This window comes from Stenella coeruleoalba, assembly GCF_951394435.1.
Source record: "Stenella coeruleoalba genome assembly, chromosome: 7".
Classification (NCBI taxonomy): domain Eukaryota; kingdom Metazoa; phylum Chordata; class Mammalia; order Artiodactyla; family Delphinidae; genus Stenella; species Stenella coeruleoalba.
The window spans coordinates 103357121-103378567 of record NC_137153.1 but is presented as its reverse complement, the minus strand read 5'-3'; the positions used below and the strand labels follow the sequence as shown (position 1 = coordinate 103378567).

Below are 21447 nucleotides of genomic sequence, written 5' to 3'. Positions count from 1 at the left end.
TCAGAAGGGTTTGGAAACCATGGATTTTGAACAATTCATCCCCAGTGTACAGATGAGGAACTGGGATTCAGAAAGAGGAGATGACTTTCTCAAGGCCATGTAGCAAGATAGTCAAGGCTCAGTCCCAAACCTGGGTGGGCTGTGGTCCAGGGCAGGGGGCAGGGGCGTGTAGAGAGGGCCATCCAGTGGGGACTGGGGAGCAGATGGGTACCTTGGAGGCTGTGATGGGCTTGAGACACGTCTGTCCACCATGTGTGAAGTTGCAGGAGACTTCGATGGTGTCGGACGAGCAGCCAAGGTTTGGATCCACCCAGTAGGTACCTGCAGGCAGCATGGGACGGGGGTGGCATATATATGTGGGGAGGAACCCGGGGCTTGGTTCTGCAGGTGGACCCCACACCCTGGGACCCGCTGAGCCCCAGCTGGACATGAAGTCGGGGAGGGTGAGCAGAAAAGGGATTCTATGAGCCGCAGAGGTGGAAGGAAACCCTCTGGGCAGAGCTCACAGGTGGCAGAGGCCCCGGAGGGGCCACGTGGTGGAGCCCTTGCCTATGCCGCTCTTGGGTAGCGTCCATTTTACAGAGGGGACAACTGAGGCTGAGAGAGGCTGAGTCACTTGCCCAAGGGATTTAGGGATCGTTGAATTGAACGGTTTCGCCGCCAAGGCTAGGGATCCTCCTAGAGCTTGGTGGGAGTCAGGGCTTCTACCCCATCAACCAGGCACTTCTGCCGGCACTTGGTTTCCCCTTTGGGTTTCCAAGGGAGCCAAAGACCCCAGAGCTGAAAGAGTAGGACAGCCGGCCACTCGTCCACCTTCTTGATCAGCGGAGAGAAGGGTGGCTTGCCCAGCTCACAGAGCTGGTCAGAGGCAGGGCTGACCTTCAAACTCCGGTCTCTCTGCCTCTAAAACTGTGGTCCTTCCACAGCACCACATCAGCTCACGGAGAGAGAAGAGACTTGGATGAGGTGCGGACAGAAAGGGGGAATCCTGGCTCTGCAGGGAAGCTATGATGGGGTCCCCTCCTGGCCCTGGGGGCTTTTTCTGCCACAGCTCTTGTCCCATTGCACGGAAATGGGACAGCTTGCGGATCTGTGGGCTCCGGAAGGGTGGGACCACTCCTCTGTGTTTCCCACTATATCCCCACACCCCAGGAAGCACAAGCACTTGGCACATCGTGGGGCTCCGTGACTGTCTGTTGAGTGAATAAATGACTGCCTCCCCAAGGACAGAAACTTGGCCCAGTGGAGTGGAGGCTCTAATGCACTATCCCCCCGGCTCCTCCCGGAACCCCCTGCCCCGCCCTGCCCACCCCTGGGGCAGGAGGCCCTCGCTTGAGACCCACAGGCCCTCGTACCATCCACCATCTTCTGTTCACAGTCCATGAGGTCCCGGCAGACCCGGGCGGGGTTCTCTTTGGTGCCCAGGGGCGTCTTAATGCTCTGGATGAGGCTGCTGAGGTAGTGTAAGGTTTTAAAGATCTCCCCTCCCTGGTCCAGCACCAGCCGGTCCGGATGGCTGTAACCCTGTCGTGGGGAGAGAGGGTGGCCATCGGCCTCTTGAGGTCCTGGCCTGGCCGGAGGTCCGAGCCTCCACAGCCCCAGGTTCTTGCTACTGAGGAGACATCTGAGTTCCCAGCAGGGGGCACACTTGGGTCTCCCTCCACTGAACAAATAAAGAGACTGGGGACCAGGGACAGGTGGGGGCAGATCTGCCAGGAGGGCCTGGAGGCTTGAGAGGAGTAGAGGGTCAGCCTGGTTCCTGTGCAGAACAGCAAGGTCCCCGTGAGCGAGGAGTCAAGGGAGCGGTCCCAAATCCCTCGGGAAGGGGTTGGTGAAGGACTTTCCACTGACCCCCAGAATGGAAGGAAGATAACGGGCCTTTCCATCTGTCTTCCCCCTGGGTCATGAGCCCTGAGAGAGTCACCTCGGCATCACCTCTCCCCAGCATGCTGCTCAGGGCACAAATGGAAATGTCTGAAGGTCTGAGCTGGGAGATAGTGAGCTCCCCATCGCGGGAAGGAGGCAAAGAAGCAAAGGGCACTCCTGACAGGGCTTGACTAGAGGACACCTGAGGCCCTGCTCAGCCTCATATCCTGGGGCTGACTTGATCACCGGCCAGGGTCTTAGCAGAGCCTGTGGACTGACAACGAACTTCCTGCTCCTGGCGGGCTGTGGGACTGAACCACGGAAGCTGCTGTGGGCTCTGGACCCAGCTGAGCATCTCTTCCTGACTCAGGAGGAAAGGGCTCTGGAGGAAAGAGAAAGGGCTCAGGCCTGTTTCTGGCCCCTGCTCTGGCCATGAATCACTCAGTGCAGGCCACGTGGAGGGCACTGACCACACATGGGCCATCACTTCCGTTTCCCCCAGGAAGGGACCCCATGTGGGCAAGGCCCCTGGTGGTACCTCTGCTCTCAGTGCTCCACTAGCGTCCATCCACGTCTGGAAAGCTGCCCCAAGGTCATCTTGTTGCTGTGCGGGGAGAAGACAGGGTGTACCTCCTGGTCTCCACACACTCACCAAGCGGGTGCTCCAGGGTCTGAGCGAGAGCCCTCCCACCCCCGCTTCCCCGGTGGGATCGTGGCCAACAGCATGCCTTTGGTGCAACTCTGTCCTTCTTCCCCTTGCAAACAGGCCCTTCTGCTCCCTTCCTCCAGGCACTTCCATAGTGCTCCAACACCCTCAGGATTAAGTCCAAACTCCTCAGCATGGCTCTAAGACCTGGACTGAGTGCTGTGGTCTCTGGCCCCGCCTCTCTTCTCTCTCCCACATGTGCTCCGTGCACCAGACACACTATTGTACTTCTAAGTTCCTAAGTACCATGCTCTGTCTAGCCACTGGGCCTTTGCACATGCTGCTCCCGTTGCCTCTTCCCTCCCTCCACCATTCCATTTACTATCCCAGTGGTACTCATCCAGGGGAGATGCTGCCCCCAGTGGACGTTGGGCAATATCTCGAGACTTCGGGGGCTGTCACAGCTGGAGGAGGGGATGCTACTGGCGTGTAGTGGGTGGAGGATGTTGCTGAACATCCTACCACGCACAGGACAATCACTCACAGCAAAGAATCATCTGGTTCCGAATGTCAACAGCGCTGCAGCTGAGAAACCCTGCCCTACGCTCATCCTATAGACGCCAGCTGCCATGGGAACTCTTTCCTGACGTCTCTGCCCCCAGGCTGGGTGTGGACCCCTTCCTCTACAGTCCCCGTGTCTCCCCTTTGGCTTGCACTGTAATTGTCTCACGTACACTTGTAGCTCCATCCCTGGCACTGGGCTTGCCAGAAACATAGCCATGGTCTTGCCATGAAAATAGTGAGGGGGAGAATCTGACAGTGAGTAAAGCGCAGGATTGGGGTCTGGGGCGAGGACTCTGGAGGTACTTCTCCAGCTCAAATCCCAGCCTTGCTACTTACTAACTGCACAATCTGGGCAAGTTGCTTAACCTCTCTTTGCCTCAGTTGTCTCATCCTGATAATGGGCATGACAATAAAACTCTCTCAGAACTGTTGAGAGGAATAAATGAGTTAATACGTGAAAAGTACTTCTAATGCTGTCTGGCATGTAACAAGCACTGAATATATTAGTTATTATTCGAAAAAACTCAAAACCCTCTCATTTCCCATTTTTTCAGAGGGAGAAGGTTTTTCTTACATCTCTTCACTTCCCCCTAGCTGGCTTCCTTACTGAATGAAGAAGGAAAAGTGTAGAGGGAGAGGCCAGGGCTGTCATTCCATTTCTATGGGCGAGGCAGAGGGATGGGCAGCGAGCAGCAGAGAGGGGAGAAGAACAGGGGCTCTGAGCAGCTCACGGCCCGAGGGCTCCTCCCCCATTCAGCCCTTCCCCTTGGCCGCTCCCCGGACGCTGTCAGGGCCTGCTTCTAACAGTCAATCATCACCGTGGTGAAATGGAGACGGAATTGTCAGAGGGCTTGGGAGGGGGCCATGCTTTCATACAGGCCAGGGTACCCACCAGGGAGGAACACAGGGGCACCCCCTGCAACCTTGCCCGCCGGCCCTCTTTGGACTCAGAATCTGAGCTGGAAGGACTCTGCGATATTATGATTTATAATAAGAAATATATATTTGGTCTCCAATCCCGTTCCTGGCACAGAGCTCCTAAAAGCCCTGGAATCTCCTGGAATAGGGTCTCTTTTGCTATATTAATGAGGTGACTTTTGGACTGCTCAGTAAGTAACCTAAGGATGGGGGCTTGTGGTTGGTGGAACCAACCGTGTGATCAGAGGGTTGGAACTTGCAGTTACGGCCCACAGTCTCCAGGGAGGGGAGAGGGGGCTGGAGGTCGAGTCAATCACCAGTGGCCAATGATTTAATCAATCATGTCTGTGTAATGAAGCCTGCATAAAATCCCAAAAGGACTGGGTTCAGTGGGCTTTCAGGTTGGTGAACACACGGAGATTCGGGGAGAACAGGGGAGCTCGTGCCCCTTCCCCGTGCCTTGCCCTATGCACATCTTCCATCTGGCTGCTCCTCAGTGACAGCCTTTTATAATAAACCAACAATCTAATACGTAAAGTGTTTCCATGAGTTCTGTGAGCCGCTCTAGCAAATTAACGGAACCCCAGGAGGGCATGGTGGGAACCTCTGGTTTACAGCCAGTTGGCCAGAGGCACAGGTGACACCTGGATTTGCCACTGGCAAATCTGAAGGGGGGCGGCGAGGGGGGGATGGTGAGGGACATGGGGATTGGGGGATGGGGGGGCCAGCAGCAATCTTGTAGGACTGAGCCCTCAACCTGTGGAATCTGATGCTAACTCCAAGTAGTGTCAGGATTGAGTTGAATTGCAGGACAGCCAGCTGGTGTGTCCCCAACATTGCTTGTTGGTGCGGGGAACCCCCCTTCCCAACGCACACAGGTTGGAATCGGTACCAGAACCTTAAAGAGCTGTCAACGGATCTGTACAGTGTACCGACGGGACCCCGGAGCCAGCGGTGGGAGGTCTTCCTGGGTTCATAGTCAGGGGTGCATTCTGACTAAAAGCTGGGTATCCTGCCGCTCAGCCCGGGGCTCTTTCTGCTGCTTCAGGGTCCAGGATCCAGTATGGAGCGGCAAGAGGACGTGGGCAGTTTAGGGCCACCTTGGCCAGAGAGGGGTCCACTGCCGCCACCTGCCCCCGACACCACCCCCCAGGCCTTACCCCACGCAGGCAACAGAGAATGTTCTCCAACTTACAAAGTGAATAGGGCTCCCTGGAGGACCCTGCAAAAGAAGAGGCTGGGTCTGTATCTGACGGGGACCTGGTGCTGCAGTCCCGGGGGCTGTCGGGGCGTGAGAGAACCCACCACGCTGGTCTCTGCCTGGCCCTACCAGGGCTGTGTCACACTGTCCCGGAGGCCTGGCCTGGCCTGTGAAGTCAGGGCCAGTCCTGCGAAGGCTGCCAGCACAGCCTTGGGTTTCACTCAAAGGAATCCCACCTGCTGCCCTGCAGTTCAAGGGGTACCGGGCACACAGCTACCTACCGGTGGGCCGGGCTGCCCTCTGGGACCGGGAGGACCCTGGAGGAAGAGGAGAACAATGAGGCCCTGGTCAAAGGCCTCTCATCCCCCCACCCAGCCCGGGCCTCCTCCAGCAGACCTGAGACCCGGGCACGATGGTGGCCCAGGTGCAGAGTGAGGCCCACAGGGAAAAACGTGCCCAAGGACACGCCTGGTCATGGGCAGGGGAAACCAGAGGGCCCGTCCCTCCCACTCCCCTGTCCCCCCAGCCCTCATACCGCAGCCCACTCACCCTCGGACCTTGCAATCCCTAGAGGGGGGACAGAAGCAGGGAGAAAGAGTCAGAGGACCAGGCTGAGCCATGCCCGCCCTCTGCCCCAGCCCAACCCTGCCGTACCCCCTGCCATACTGTCCCCAGCCCATCCACTCACCAAGTCCCCTCGCCTGCCTTTGTCACCCTTCGGACCCTGCAATAAACCATGGCCCAGTGAGAGGGGGCTCAGAGGGGAAGCCCCACGTCCCAGATGGGGAAACTGAGGCTCAGACTGGCCCTGGGTCACAGAGACAGTCTCGCCCCAGCGGTGTTCCTGGCCAGCCCCCTGCACATACCTGGCGTCCTGAAGGTCCCAGGAATCCTAGGGGCCCAATGATGCCTTCCTTCCCCTAAAGGAGAGAGAAAGGCTTGTGTGTCCTTGTCCCAGAGCCTGGGGAATACAGTCACAGGGACAGGAGGGTAGAGGGCAGCCTGAGTGTCCCAAGGGGATGGAAGGGAGACGTCCTCAAGGGGGCCAGGCCATGCGTCTCCTGAGCCCGTCCTATGTGCCTTGTGGGGGGGGCCACCAGTGGACGGGGGGAGCAGTGAAAGGGGAAAGGATGGCAGCCCAGCTGGCAGGAACGGCATGAGCAAAGGTATGGAAACAGGAGTGAAGATTGTGGGCAGAGGGGCTCGATGCCGAAGGAACAGGAGGAGTGGCGGCCCCCCGGCTGATGGCTGGCCAGCCTTGGGCCTCGGATAACTGTCCCTGCTGGGATAGACAGGGAGACGACTCACCATCAAGCCAGGAGGCCCCCGAGGGCCCTGGATGCCTTTGAAGCCAATGTCTCCTGGGGGGCCCTGCAGAAGGCAGAGGAAGGGCTGCTGTGTCTGGGCGGCCACTGGGCGAGGGCTCCAGCGCTCTGCCACCCGAGGTCTGGCCAACCTTTGCCCTCCTTGTCAAGAGACGCCTCACCCGAGAGGCTCCAGGAAGAGTAACAAATGTGCCAGAGAGCTGGCTCGGTGCTAAATGGTGTGGGTCTCTGGTCTTAATTGTAACAACCCTTTGCTGTTATTATACCCATTTTATAGATGAGAAAACTGAGGCTTGGAGAGACCGAGTAACTTGCTTGAGGCACAGAGCAGTTGAATTGTGGAGCTGGGTTTAGAACCCAGGTCTGCTGGAATGTGAGTGCTGGGAGACACAGGTGTTCATGCTAGACCCTGGCTGTGTTGCAGCCCACGCTGCTAATGCTCAAGAAATATTTGTTGAGTGAATAAATGAATAAATGAACAAGGAGGTGGATGGATGGGACCCCAAGAGGAACAGTGTAGAATGGGAATCTGTACCTTGGGTCCGAAGAGGCCAGCCATTCCTGGGAATCCCATCTCACCAGAGTCACCCTGTGGGGAGAACAGGATGAGAAGGGTGCCTGGGCAGTCATGCAGGACCCCTGGGCCTGCCTTCTTGCAGGGATATCAGCCACTCCACCTCGAAGCGATCAGATGAGTGTGAATGGCTCACAGAGCAGACACCAGGTCAGCCTGGACTCCAGCGGGGCAGGAGCCCGTGCCCTCTGTCAAATGGGAAAGTGGAGGCCAGCTCAGGCCTTCCACAGGGGATGCTCTAGAGCACTCAGGATCTCCTGTCCCAGGTCTTCAAGGAAGACAGTGGAAGGACCTGTAGACTTCCCAACCCATCCCAAAGGCTCTACTGAGGAATGGGCCCCTCAAAGTAACCCCTAAAAACTGAGGGCCTGCCATGTGTCAGGCACTTTGCATGCACCACCGTGCATGTGTGTTCCCACATCAGCCTGGGGAGACACAATGTGCCTATTCACAGACCAGGAAATAAAGACTCAGAGAGGGCAGGAACCTGCTCAAAGTCACACAGATGTTGTGGAGTGTGCTAGATTCAGATAAGGTTATAATTCCGGAGGCCTGCGTTATATGGTTCGTTGTTGCTTAACTTTTTTTTTTTTTTAATTTATTTTTGACTGTGTTGGGTCTTCGTTGCTGTGTGCGGGCTTTCTCTAGTTGTAGCGAGCGGGGGCTACTCTTCGTTGCGGCGCGCGGGCTTCTCACTGCAGTGGCTTCCCTCGTTGTGGAGCAAGGGCTCTAGGCGTGTGGCTTCATGGAGCGCGGGCTCAGTAGTTGTGGCTCACGGGCTCTAGAGCACAGGTTCAGTAGTTGTGGCGCACGGGTTTTGTTGCTCCATGGCATGTGGGATCTTCCCAGACCAGGGGATCGAACTCGTGTCCCCTGCATTGGCAGGCGGATTCTCAACCACTGCACCACCAGGGAAGCCCATATTGCTTAACTTTTTTTTTTCCCGCGGTACGTGGGCTTCTCACTGTTGTGGCCTCTCCCATTGCGGAGCACAGGCTCCGGACGCGCAGGCTCAGCGGCCATGGCTCACGGGCCCAGCCGCTCTGCGGCATGTGGGGTCCTCCCAGACCGGGGCACGAACCCATGTCCCCGGCATCGGCAGGCGGACTCTCAACCACTGCGCCACCAGGGAAGCCCTGTTGCTTAACTTTTAAAGAAACTGCTCAACTGTTTTCCGAAGTGGTTGTACAATTTTACATTCCTATTAGCAGAGTACGAGACTTCTCATTGCTCCACATCCTTGCCAAGGATCAGTACGATCAGCCTTTAAAAATTTTCTCCATTCAAATTCAAAGGTGTGCAGTAGCATCTCATTGTGGTTATAATGAGCATTTGCCTAATGATTCATGATATTGATCTTTTCATGTGCTTATCTGCCATCTGTATAGCTTCTTTGAAGTGTCTACTCGAACCTTTTGTCTAATTTTTAAAATTGGGCTGCTTATTTTCTTACTATTGAGTTTTGAGTGTTCTTTATATATTCTGGCTATAAATTCTTTACGAGACATATGCTTTGCACTTTCTCCTAGTATGTGTCTTATCTTTTCATTCTCTTAACAGTGTCCTTTTGAGAAGCAAAAGTTTTAAATTTCATTATGTCCAATTTATCAGATTTTCTTTTATGCATCATGCTTTTGGTGTCATTTCTAAGAAATCTTTTTATAACCCAAGGTCTCAAAGATTTTCTTGTACACTTTCTTGTAGAAGTTTTAGCCCTTTTGGTTTTATTTTTAGGTGTATGATCCATGTTGAGTTAATTTTTGTACACAGTATGAAGTTCTGCATTGTTCTGGAGCCATTGCTGGAAAACACTATTCCGTATCCACTGAATTACTTTTGCACCTATGTCAAAGATCAGTTGTCTGTATATGAATGAATACATTTCTGGACTCTTTTTTCTGTTCCTTTGATCCGTTAGTATATTTATGGCAATACCATACCTTCTTGATTCCTGTAGCTTTGTAAGTCTTGAAATCAACTACTGTTAGTCCTTCAACTTTGTTCTTCTTTTTCCAAGTTGTTTTGGTTATTCTAGGTCTTTTGCATTTCCAAATGAATTTTAGAATTAGCTTGTTATTTTCTACAAGAAAAACCTGATGGGATTTTGATTGGGATTGTGTTGAATCTATAGACCAACATGAGGAAAATTGACATCTTAACAATATTGAGTTTTTTGACCAATAAACATAGTAAATATCTCCATTTATTTAGATCTTCCTCAATTTATCTCAACAATGCTTTATAGTTTTTCAGTGTACATGTCTTATACACCTATTGTCATGTGTATCTCTAAGGATTTCATATTTTTATGCTATTGTAAATAGTATTGCTCTTTAGATTTCCAATTCTGATTGCTTCTTGCTAGCACATACAAGTCCTTTGAGTATATTGAGCTGGTGTCCTGCTATCTTGCTAAAACTCCCTTATTCTAGCAGCTTTATTGTAGATTCTATTGGGTTTTCTAGGTAGACAACCATTTTGTCTACAGATGAAAAGTTTCATGTCTTCCTTTTTGATATGAATGTTTTTATTTACTTTTCTTGCCTCACTGCATTGGCTAGAACTGCCAATACAATGTTGAATAGAAGTAGTGAGAACAGATATCTTTGACTCGTTTCTGCTCTTTGGGAGAAAGAATTCAGTCATTCACTATTTTTTTTTTTTTCGGTTGGGTCAGGTCTTAGTTGTGGCAGGCAGGCTCCTTAGTTGCAGCTTGCCGGCTCCTTAGTTGAGGCACGCTGGCTCCTTAGTTGTAGCATGTGTACTCTTAGCTGCGGCATGCATGTGGGATCTAGCTCCCTGACCAGGGATCAAACCCGGGCCCCCTGCATTGGGAGTGTGGAGTCTTATCCACTACACCACCAGGGAAGTCCCAGTCATTCACTATTAAGTATGATGTTAAATATAGATTTTTCATGGATGCCCTTTATCAAGTTGAGAGAGTTCCTTGGTCTACCAAGTTTGTTGAGAAATTTTATCAGAAATGGAGTTGGATTTTATCCATTACTTTTCTTGTACCTACTGAGATGATTAACTGGGTTTTCTTTTTTCACTTGCTAATATGCTGAATTACATTGATTTACTTTCAAATGTTATACCATCCTTGCATTCCTGGGATAAACCTCACTTGATCTTGATGTACAATCCTTTTAATGTATTCTTAGATTCATTTTTCTAAAATTGTATTGACAATTTTTGTATCTATAGTTATGAGGTATATTGGTCTGTAGTTTTCTTTTCTTGTAATGTCCTCATCTGGCATTGACATCAAGGTAATGCTAACCTCATAGAATGTGTTGGGAAATATTCCTCCTCTTCAATTTTCTGGAAGAGTTTATGCAGAACTGGTATTTTTTTCTTCCATAAACAATTACTAGCATTTACCAGTGAAGTCATCTGAGCCTTTGTGGGAAGTTTTTAAACTACAGATGCAATTTCTCTAATAGATACAAGGCTGTTGAAGGCTATTTAGACTTCTGGTTGGAATCACCTCTCCTCATTCTGAAGGGACCGCTCATATCTCATTTCTCAGCTTTTTTCCACCCCCAAGCCTGCACGCAGGGGAGGCAGAATGGTATCTGTGCCCACAGAGGGTATTGGTCTGCCCTCGTCACAGAGCAGGAAGGTGGCTTCTGGGTCTGTGTGTGTGAACACGTGTGTTCCCTGGGGCTCACTCACCGGCTGGCCTTTGGATCCAGGCTCCCCCTGGTTCCCAGGAAGCCCCGTTCCGCCTTCCGTCCCTCGTTTGCCAGGGGGACCCAGCTGCCCGGGTAACCCACTTTCACCCTTAAAGAAATACACCAAGATGACCAATCAAAAGGAGAAAATGGCTCGAGGAGAGGGGAGGCGCTGAACAACCATTCCACAGGGTCAGTTAACATCTCCGGGTGCTGGGGCAACAGGCATAGGCCTGGGGGGTGGCGGAGGGGTGCTCAAAACTTCATCCTCCTTAAGGGGAAAGTCTCTTTTCTTACTCTGGCATTCAAGGGCCACTTTCCGTCCACTCTCCCACACGCCTCTCCTCTTCATTGTTTCTTCCCAACAGACCATGCAGTCCCCACCTCCACACTTCCATTCACGCTGGCCCTCCTTGCTCATTTAAATCCTCCACGGGCCAAGGCCATCTCTCCCTCTGCCAGCTGTCTTTATGGAGGGTTCCAACCTCTCTCCAACTAAACCTCAAGCTCAGAGAGGGCGAGAGCCCCGTTTGATTCATTCGTTTCAATCTTCCCTTCAGTGTCTAGCCCTGGGCTCAGACTGACTCCTGGCTGCCTCCGCCACCACTCAAGGAAACTTTCTAAAAAGATGCCTTTGGAGGGTCTCAGAGCCAGCAACATGCACTGTTCCACAAAGACCCACAAGAGGGCGCCCATGGACAACTCAACAAATAGTTGACAGTGTCAAGCTCCCTGGATAAACTATCCTTTAAGTCAAGTTTAAGCTTGGGGAGGGACCCCTGAGAAAGACGACTCCATTTTCACACAGGCCCTGGGACATGGGCGCTCACATCAGCACTGCAGTCGGTGTCATTATAGTTAGTACCAAGGCAGAAAGGGTGGAGGGCGGGTAAGGGGATTAACAAGTGTCTGACCTTGAATCCTGGGGGCCCCTGTGCTCCAGGCAAGCCAGCCACACCTGGATTTCCTCTCTTCCCAGCAGGGCCCATGGGGCCAGGGTCCCCATCGTCTCCCTGCTCCCCCTGTGAAGAAAGAGGGCAGAGGAGGATTTTTCATGTTTCAGGAAATAGGCAGCCAAGGAGGCAGGATGACTCAAAACCTGGGTGAAGGGCTTCCCTGGTGGCACAGTGGTTAAGAATCTGCCTGCCAGTGCAGGGGACATGGGTTCGAGCCCTGGTCCGGGAAGATCCCACATGCCACGGAGCAACTAAGCCCATGTGCCACAACTACTGAGCCCGTGCGCCTAGAGCCCGTGCTCCACAACAAGAGAAGCCACCGCAATGAGAAGCCCGCGCACTACAACCAAGAGTAGACCCCGCTCTCTGCAACTAGAGAAAGCCCGCGTGCAACAACGAAGACCCAACGTAGCCAAAGAAAAAACAAAGCAAAACGAAACAAAACAAAAACCTGGGTGAACCCTGGGTGAAGCTGGAGGTTAAACTGAGGGATGGAGGTCATACTGCCTGTGTGTGAGGATGGCTGGACCAGCGGGACAAATGGGTGGGGAAGGGAAGGGTCTTAAAAACCGGAAGCTCTATTTGCTGGACAGGGCATGACCCTCTGGGTACTGGCATGGAGGAGAGACAGTGAGATGGGCCATAGTCCCAGGTCCCAGGTCCCAAGGGATGAGGCCATTGCCCATGCAGGAGGCTTCTGGATATGCTGGTTCTGCCCATCCAAGTTTCCAAATGCGCTCCTCCTGGCCCATGGCCTACGGCACCCCACCACGCACACACCTCATCTCAAATGGAGACACTGTCTCTTAACCCCAAGTCCTGCTCACCTGCTGTCCTGCTTGACCGTCCCGGCCAGGAAGCCCATCTGGTCCAGCGACACCCTCGGGGCCCTGTCTCCCCACCACGCCCCGAGGCCCCGGCAGCCCCTGCAGGCCCTGGCGGTAAATGAGAAGCTGGTGAGGGCTTCTGGGGAGGGCAGGGAGGAGGGTGGGAGAGGAGAAGCTGGGAGTCACTCACCTGGATACCCCTCCGTCCTGGTCCCCCAGCCTTGCCTTGCTTTCCCTTTGGTCCCTGAAAAATCAAGGGGCACGTGATGAGGGCTTCCTGGAGGAGGTGCAGAACACTAGGCGCTCTGGAAGGGGGCCCTTCTGTGGCCGGGCCCTGCCCCTCCACTTCTTGGGCCTTGGCATCTGAATCTGCAAATGCGCCCAAGCAGCCTGACTCAGAAGCCCAAGGTCGAGGCTGTCACTAACCCTGGGTCCTGGGCCCTCACTGGCAGCCCTGCTGCAGAGGCTCCGGACCCTGGCAACTTCCTGGTGGGAGCGAAGCCCACGGCTGGCTGGTCTATTTAATCCCCATGGGTTTGGCTATCCCTGAGGGGTGAGGGGTGGCTCTGCGGGTGGAGGGGTGCACCCCTGGGGGGAAGTTGAGGGCATTAAGGCAGCCTTGGCCCAGCCTCAGTGGAGGCAGATGCAGGAGCCCTGGGTACAAGGCATGAAACTCCTCTCCACCGCCTCTGAACTCTTCCACGGGCATCACCAGCCCCGTGTCTTCCTCCACACCCCCTCACTTCACTTCTCCCAGTTTTCTCTTTCTACAGTGTGGCACCGTGGAAAGAGAGGCCAGCTTTGGATCTTGACAGCCCTGGGTTCAAATACCGCTGGCTGACCTGACAGGTGGTCTCCCTCCGGGAGGCCCTATAAATGGGGCTGGTCATCCCCCCTCCCTCAGGCTGTTTTAAGGGATCTTGGCCAGGCCACACCCTGCAGGGCCCCTCCCTGTGGTTCCCTCTCTTTCTCACAGCACCCCCAGCCCTCCCTCCCGTGTGCTGTGTGCCTGGGCCAGTCTCTTTCCCTTCCCTGTGGACGGCAGGGCCTCTTACCTCGTCCCCTTTCGATCCTTTGGGGCCCGGCCGTCCCCGGGGTCCCGGATGCCCCTGCAAACCAAGGTGAGATGACGCAAGGCAGCCCCAGGATTCTCTCCTGGGGAGGGTGGCCAGTCTCCGCCTGGAGGGGGGAGGTGTGGGGAGGGGTTTGGGGGTGCAGGCTCTGGGGGTGCCCCCAGGGTCAGGGCAGGAGAAACCAGAATGGGCTGCCCCAGGCGCTCCTGCAGGGAGGGTCCCTTTAAGCTTTAAAAGGCCCAGTTCTTTAATCACCCCGCTGCTCCTCTACCGCCCCCCTCAGGGCAGGAGGGGGATGGGACAGCAAGCACCACTCACGGGTTGGCCCTGCTGGCCTGGATTTCCCCGGAGGCCTTGTACACCCTCCTGTCCCTGGAAGTCAAGGAGAGACAGGTGAGGGGGCTCATTCTGGGGGGGGGGGGGAGGACCCCAGAAAGCCCTTGTTCTTCCTAGCCATGTGTCATTGTCCCCGAGTCTCAGCACCCTCATCTGCAAAATGGGTGAAATAATGACCCTGCCAGGGAGGATGAGGGTGGGGCGGTGAAGAGCCTAGGGGGCTGGCAGGTGGGCGGAGCTTGGGGGGGGGTTCTGGTGCTCATTCAGTGGCTTGTTCACACTGCTTCTGTTGGGAGAGCTGTTCTCGGCCACAGATGGGGACACTGAGGTTCTTGGAGGGGAGAGGTCTCCCTCCCCCGCCCATCCTCTCCCTCCCTCAGGAAAGATCTCAGACCCTTCCCCTTTCAGCATGAACTACGCCCTGAGCCCTTGCAGGGAGGGGGAGGGTTGTGCTTAAAGCCTGGGCACTAATGGTGGAAGGACGGGCCTGTTTCCTGGCAAAGGCTGTTCTAATTCTAGGTTGCAGGAAACAGAGGCCAAGGAAGGCCCTCTTATAACACTCCCGGTGCTGCCAGCAGGTAGGAGCTCCGATACTTACCGGGTATCCAGAGTCCCCTGGCTCCCCGCGGTCTCCTCGATCACCCACAGGGCCCTAAACGACAAGGACAACAATGAAAAATGGGCCACTGGGTGCAGGGGATGCCACACCTGGGCCTCCTAGGCCACAACCTCGTGAAGCTCGCAGCAGCCTCACCCCTGCTCAGTTTCCCCGCCCCCTCCCAGGTTGGGGCTCCACCCTGGCATTGGTCCACGGGATGGACAGTGGGGATGGGGGTCTTACCCGATCTCCAGGTGGCCCGGGGTGCCCCTCGGCCGTGCCATCCTCACCCTGCTCCCCCTGTGGACACAAAACTAGCTTTAGGACAAACCTCCTGCTCCTGGTGAATTCTGGGAATTCCAGACACTCTGCACTGAGGCCAAAAGGGCCTTCATCAGAGATGAGGTCCAGCCGACTTAGGGTTACAGACAGAAAGACTGAGGCCAGAGAGGGAAGGGGAAGATGTGGGGTCAAAGGCAGACCTGGGCATGGAACCAGGAATGCAGAACACAGAACAGGGCTCTTTACCCTCCCCGCTGCTGGACACCGCCAGGCCGATGCCCTGCGGCTGTCAGACGGGGTAGCTAAGCAGAGACCTCGGTCACACCCAGCTTTGCAGGGGACCAGCTGCCTAGACCTTCAACAGGTCTGTTCCCATCTCAGAGCTTTTTCTCAGCTGCGGAATCAGAGTGAGGAGGGGTGAAGGGGACAATGGCAATACCCATGTGGAGTGGAGGGGAATTCCATGAAATGACGCAGAAGTCCCTGCATGGTCCTCAGCAGTGACAATAATTCCAACAGCTGGCAGGCATGGGCACTGCCACGGCCGCACACAGGCACTCACTGAATCCTCCCAACAACGCTACAAAGTAAGTGATATCATTCTCCCCATTTTACAGATGAGGACACTGAGGCACAAAGAGATGGTGTGAGCTGCTCAGTCATTCAGCCCCCAATGACACAGTTCCCTTTCTCTGACCCTTGCTGGGAGAAAGTGGGCTGAGAACCAGCTTCAGGACAAACGTCCAACCCTTGATGGGAGCCCCAGAGAATGCCCTGGGCTGCCCCAGACGGCACTCAGCAGTCGGCTAACTTGCAGGTCTTGTTCATATGACAGTTTCCTATCTGCAAAACGGGATTGTCATGCCTCGCAGCACTGCTCCGAGGACCCAGTGAGCAAAGGCGTGCTGCTGCACACAGAGTAGGGGCTCAGTAGAAATTGCTGTTGTTGACAATAATAACAGCAGGGAGGCTGTGTGGCATGGAGGTGGTCAGGAAGACCGCCGGAGGAGCAGAGCTTAGAGCCGAGGTCCTTGGGCTGCGGCAGGCCACGCCGGGCCCTGGGCTACCCACAGGACAGGTGGCTGGACACCACGTGTCAGCTACAAGGAAGGTGTAAGCAGGACAGCAAGTGGCAGAACCTCAGGGCCCAGAACGTTCCAGCCCCAGACAATTAGTGTCACCTCCCATGGGGGTGCATTCTGGGCAGGGGGCTCAAGCCAGGGCACCTCCGAGCCCCCTCGCTGTTGGCAGGGATTGAAGGGGAGGCCTGAGAGGCAGGGGAGAGGAGAGCCATCCCTGGGACTGGAGCCTGTCCCAGGCCCGAATCAGTCCAGAGGGCTGGTGGCTGTACGCCTTGGCCCAGGGCCTCTGTGGCTCTTGTGGGCAGAGATCGAAGGCATGAGGGACTTGGCCCGAGGCCTAGAACCAGTCGTACCCGGGAAGGGGGGGTGGGTGGCCCAAGGAGTGGGGATTCCCTTTCCTCCCTGACCACTCTCTATGGCTCTTTGTCCCGGGGCTCCATCCCACGGTGGAGGGAGATAGCTGGGCTGGGGGGTGTCGGGGAAGGGGGCAGTGTTTACCTAGTGTGTTCCATGTGCCAGGTACTTCATGAAGTATGTTTCATACATGGTTTCATGAACTCCATATAGCACCTCTATGCTGCTGTGACCACTGGTCCCATTTTACAGATGGAGAAAATGAGGCCCAGGGAAGGAAGGGTCTTAACCAAGGCCACACAAGACTCAAGGGGATGTCTAGGCCAAAAGCCAGCTCTACAGATCTCCCCCCTCCCCCACATGTGGCTGAAGTTTGGGGATGCATTTTTCAGCACCTGAAAGCTGGCGGGGTCCCCCCATTCCCCATCTTTCTCCTTGTTCTCAGAGTCTTATCCCATTTCCCCAGTCCCTCTGGCCGCCACCTTTGGAGACAGACACATGCCCCACAGGGAAATTCCAAGTTGAACAATATATTGGCTCATCTAAGTGTCTGTTTCTGGCTGGAAAAGCAAGGCCTGGCATCGGACAGAGTCTGGATCTGGTCCTGCCACACCGCCCAGTGATCCTGAGCTAGTCCTGAAGCGTCGTGGAGACTCAGTTTCCCCACCTGTCAAGCGGGACCCTTACACTTCTGTGCCAGGGTCATGGTAATGGTTATGGAGAAATCCTGGCTGGAGAGCTTTGCTTCGGGGGTCTTCCCCAGGAACCTGCTCTCTCCCCACCCCCCACACCTGCCGCCAAGCTCCATCCAGCTGTCGTTATTCAGTCCTGTGAGTATTTTTACTTTTGAGCTCTTTAGGGCATCATTCCACAGCCCCTAGCTCAGGGCCGAGAACATACTAAATAAATCATTATAAATCCATAAATACCTGTTGGTTAGCAGATGAATGATGCTCTCACTCATAATAATACTTATGTCAGAAAGTGCATCTGGCTGACATGTATGTGATGTCCTCCTTAGCCTCGTGTTCCCGAGGTACCCATCCACTTAACAGATGAGGCAACCAAGGCTCGGGGAACGCTGGGGCCCTGCCCAAGGCCCAGAATCAGGGCAGATCTGGGGTTAGTGTCCAGTTCTCAGCAGCCACAAGAACTGCTTCTGGGGATGCAGACGACCCAGAGTGCAGGCACCCTCTTGTTTCAGGCTCCCTGTTAATCCCTCCTACACCAGCCCCGGCAGACCGTGAGGGCCGAGGAGGGACTCGGGGTTCTGAGAGACACTTTCTGCAGCTTCCTGTGGGATGTGTCAGAGCCTGTGGCCAACTCTGATTGCAGATCTGTTCTCCAAGCAGGAGGAAGGGGCCAGCTGGACGGCAAACCAGGCCAGGGTGATTCACCCAACAGCGAGATGTAGTTAGTGGGGAGCTGACTCAGCAAAAGAAAGGCGGGTTGGTGAGCAGGGGGGCGAAGAGACAGCAGTGGGGCGCCTGCTAGGAGCCCGTTCCAGCTGACCCATCAGGGGAAGGGGGAGGGAAGGAAGGAGGGGCTCAGAGCCACTAATGTAGGAATCAGAGACTTGGGTCCTGGGCCAGCTTGGTGCTGCCTTGCAATGTGACCCTCAAACTTCTGGGCCCCCGCATTCCCACCTGCATAGTGAGGCGGGCCACGGTGATCAGCAAGGTTCCTTCTACCAGTTCCTGTCCTCTACCGAATCTGGAGCCAAGGCATGGCACCTGGACACGTCTTCCCTCCGCCTGGGCGGTTCCTGGCCTCGAAATGCAGGTACTTCTCACTCTCCATCGTAAGCTCCCTCCTGGCTCTCACTGGGTGATCTCGTTCACAAGTGAGGCTTCAATGCCCATGTTCACACAGATGATGGCATGGCATTGTTACATGACTGACGTCCATCTCCCCTGGCTCAACCAGAAGCTCCAGGAAGGCAGGAACTGCGTCCATGTTTGTTCTGGTGCCAGGCACCCAATATACCTGTGCTGAATGTAGGTCTAATGGCTCCTGCCTGCCGGCCACAGCTGGGGTGACACTGGCCTCCTAGCTGGCCAAGGCGTGAGCAGGGATGAGCCTGCCGTGAACCCACGCTAGCCCAGCCGCAGTGGCCCAGGGGCTTGCCCCTGCCAACCCCGGATATGAGGAAGCAGCTGCCGCCCAGGACCAGACACCCACCTTTTCGCCCTTTGGTCCAGGAGGTCCGAGGGGTCCCATGATGCCTTTGTGTCCCTGCAGGAAACAAGACGGCAGGAGGTGAGAGCATGGGGGAGGGAGGAGTCGGGAGGGAGAGGTGATGAAGGACAAGAACTCAAAGATGGAAACACCCTGGGCTGTGCGATCAGGTCCCGGCTCTGTCCCACCTCGCCGTGTGAATCTGAGCAGGCCGTGTGCCTCTCTGAGCCCTGGCCTCCCAGACATGCCATGTCGGTCCCAGACACACCCTAAGGGGTGTCCGCCTGAGTGGCTGAAGGCTCTGCCCACGCCATCTTGGGGCAGACCTGGGACCAGATCTCGCGAGAACCAGCTGTGTCTTCTGGGATGCGGCAGAGGCAGGGGGCAAAATGCTTGCCTCAGAGGGCTTCCCCAGGCCGGGGTGAGAACTGCCCATGCAGACTTCTCCCTTGGGCTCCCGCACCCACTCTCCAGTCTCCCTCTCCTTTGCCCTCTGCTTCTCCTCCCCTCCCTGCAGTATCTCTTTCAGACACTGGATCTCACCTTCAAACTTAAGCTGTCAGGCCTCGCACACACATTCCTTAGCCTCCCCGAGCCTGTTTCCTTCTCTGAGCAAGCCCCGTGCCTCGCTGAGGCCTAGGCTCCCAGACGTGTAACATGGCTTTGGCTCAGCAGCCTCTAAGGGGGGAGTTGCCAACTTGGATGTGAAAATGGGCTAAGACCCACCCCTTCCACAGAGAGCAGCGGTGAAGCTCAGACACGAGGTGTGCGCGGCACCCACCGCGGGAAGGAAGGACTCGGCGAGGCCGGGGATTGGCGGGGAGGTCCTCCTCTGTCCACCCCACCCCTGCCTGGCCCACAGGTGGTTCTCGACCCCACCCCGGTCTGTGGGCCCAGGTGTTCCCTGGGGCGAAGGGGACCGTGAATCTGCCTGCAGTGGCCCGAGGGCCAGCCCTCAGCTAGGAGGAGGTGGGCGCGGCAGCCGAGGTGGCCTGAGTCCAGGCCTGCAGGGCAGAGTTCCGGAGAGGGGGAGGTGACATTTCCTTACATCGTAACCAGCCAGTCCCGGTTCTCCTTGGGCCCCCATCCGTCCTGGAGCACCCTACGAGAGGAGAAGACCCACGTTGGTACAGAGCGCCGCTCTCACGGCAGGAACGCGGGCACTCTCTCCCGCAGGCTCCAGCCCAGTTCAGCCCAGCAGCCTGGCACATCCACTCTGCCCAGAACCCAGGCCGGAGAGTCAGGTGGAGAGCAAGTGGCATCTGTCCCCTCCTCTCCGGAGCATTCCTCCCCCCCCAGCCCTTCCTTCTTCCAGCTCCAGTGGTTCATGAGAGCCAATTGCTAAATTTTCCCCAATTTTGTGAGCCAATTATTAAACAAAACCATGGTGAAAAATTAAATTACATGAACTTACAGATAAATCAATTAATTATATTAAAAACATAGACGACAAATGTTCAAAACTCATCCCTTCCTAGTTATTTTCCTACACTTTACTGTTATCTATGCTCATGAGGTTATTTCCGTTTGTTGAATCTGTGTGGCGGAAACACAGTCGTCCCTGGGTGTCCAGAATCTGCAGGGGATCGGTTCCAGGCCCCTCTGCCGATGGGAACCCGCGGATTCGGGGGCCGACTATACCAGATCATGGAGCCCTCTTACCCATCCCCTCCCAAGTCTGCGTTCAATAACGTCGCATTGGGGCTTCCCTGGTGGCGCAGTGGTTGAGAGTCCGCCTGCCAATGCAGGGGACACGGGTTCGTGCCGCGGTCCGGGAAGATCCCACGTGCCGCGGAGCGGCTGGGCCCGAGAGCCATGGCCGCTGGGCCTGCGCGTCCGGAGCCTGTGCTCCGCAACGGGAGAGGCCACAGCAGTGAGAGGCCCGCGTACCGCAAAAAAAACCCCAAAAAACAAAAAACATCGCATTGGCAGCTTGACATCAGCCACCGTAGGAACATTTACACCACGGAATCTTACAAGTGCCACAGACCAGCACAGCTGTTAACTGGTACGCACTGGCAGCTCAGAGACACTGCATCAGCCGCGTCTGCCCCCTCCCTTGCTTCCTGTTGGGGCCCTCCTCTCCCTGCAGCAGTAAAACCCCTCAGGGACCCTCCCTTCAGGGCAGGCCGGCAACGGGCCGGGCCCCCCTCAGAGCCACCCAGGGATCTGCAGCAGCTTCACCGTGACCCCCATGAACCTCTTTCCAGTGGGAAAACTCCTTGTTCAATAAAAATCCTCCCAAGGGTCTGGTCCCCTCTCTACACCCCAGTAGCAGGGCTTGATAATAGGGGGTTATAAAGGGCTTCAGAAGACCCAAAGACCCCTTCAAATCGCCAGAAATACTGTGTTGTGTGTACTTTTCCAGGGAGAGGGGCTATAGCTTCTGTAGGTCCCAGAGGGATCCGTGATTCCAAAGAAGTGGCTGGGACTGTGGACACAGGCGTCTGGCTGAGAGCTGAGGCGGGCGATGCTTTCCTCTCTGCCCTCGGCCCCCTCTGCTCCATGCCCGACCCCTACCCCATCCACCCAGAGAGTTCTCACCGTTGGTCCCAGGCTGCCCCGGGACCCTTTAGGGCCTGGGGTGCCAGGGGGTCCGGGGTCTCCAGGGACGCCCATCTCACCCAGCTGTCCTTGGTAGCCCTTGGCACCCTGCAGTAGAGGAGAGACAGGCTGTCAGCAGGCCCCAGCAGAGGGGAGGGAAGGGTGGGGGCTGCAGGGCAGGGACATGGTGGACTCAAGCAGGAGGCGGGGGAATCCTACCTTGGCTCCCATGCGGCCCTTCTCGCCTTGCTTCCCTGGTTTTCCTTCAGGACCCTGGAAGGAAAAGGAGGGAAAGAGAGAGAAAGATGAGAACTGAGAGAATACGGAGGCAGATCCACAGTGTATCGGAGCGCTCGCTCTGGAAGCAGACCGCCTGGGTTCAGACTGATTCTGCACTCAATACCCGTGTGAACTTGAGCATGACCACACCCCCTGTGGTCTATGTC

General features: G+C 55.6%; 1 protein-coding gene across 3 annotated transcripts in view; it reads right to left on the bottom strand.

The window, feature by feature from the left end:
- The window catches only part of COL27A1 (collagen type XXVII alpha 1 chain), a 143756-nt gene that overhangs the window by 9202 nt on the left and 113107 nt on the right, over positions 1–21447 (bottom strand). For 2 of the 3 annotated variants that reach the window (XM_079926902.1, XM_079926903.1), the window contains 22 exons: positions 21221–21274; positions 21002–21109; positions 19506–19559; positions 18461–18514; positions 14805–14861; positions 14562–14615; positions 13946–13999; positions 13610–13663; positions 12745–12798; positions 12555–12662; positions 11686–11793; positions 10773–10880; positions 7056–7109; positions 6504–6566; positions 6062–6115; positions 5884–5919; positions 5745–5762; positions 5477–5512; positions 5190–5216; positions 2405–2470; positions 1356–1524; positions 212–321 (listed from right to left, as the gene is read on the bottom strand). In XM_079926902.1, coding sequence (XP_079783028.1) covers positions 212–321; positions 1356–1524; positions 2405–2470; positions 5190–5216; positions 5477–5512; positions 5745–5762; positions 5884–5919; positions 6062–6115; positions 6504–6566; positions 7056–7109; positions 10773–10880; positions 11686–11793; positions 12555–12662; positions 12745–12798; positions 13610–13663; positions 13946–13999; positions 14562–14615; positions 14805–14861; positions 18461–18514; positions 19506–19559; positions 21002–21109; positions 21221–21274 — 1500 coding nt within the window. The remainder of the gene's footprint in view (positions 1–211; positions 322–1355; positions 1525–2404; positions 2471–5189; positions 5217–5476; positions 5513–5744; positions 5763–5883; positions 5920–6061; positions 6116–6503; positions 6567–7055; positions 7110–10772; positions 10881–11685; positions 11794–12554; positions 12663–12744; positions 12799–13609; positions 13664–13945; positions 14000–14561; positions 14616–14804; positions 14862–18460; positions 18515–19505; positions 19560–21001; positions 21110–21220; positions 21275–21447) is intronic. The other variant, XM_079926904.1, reaches the window with a different exon arrangement.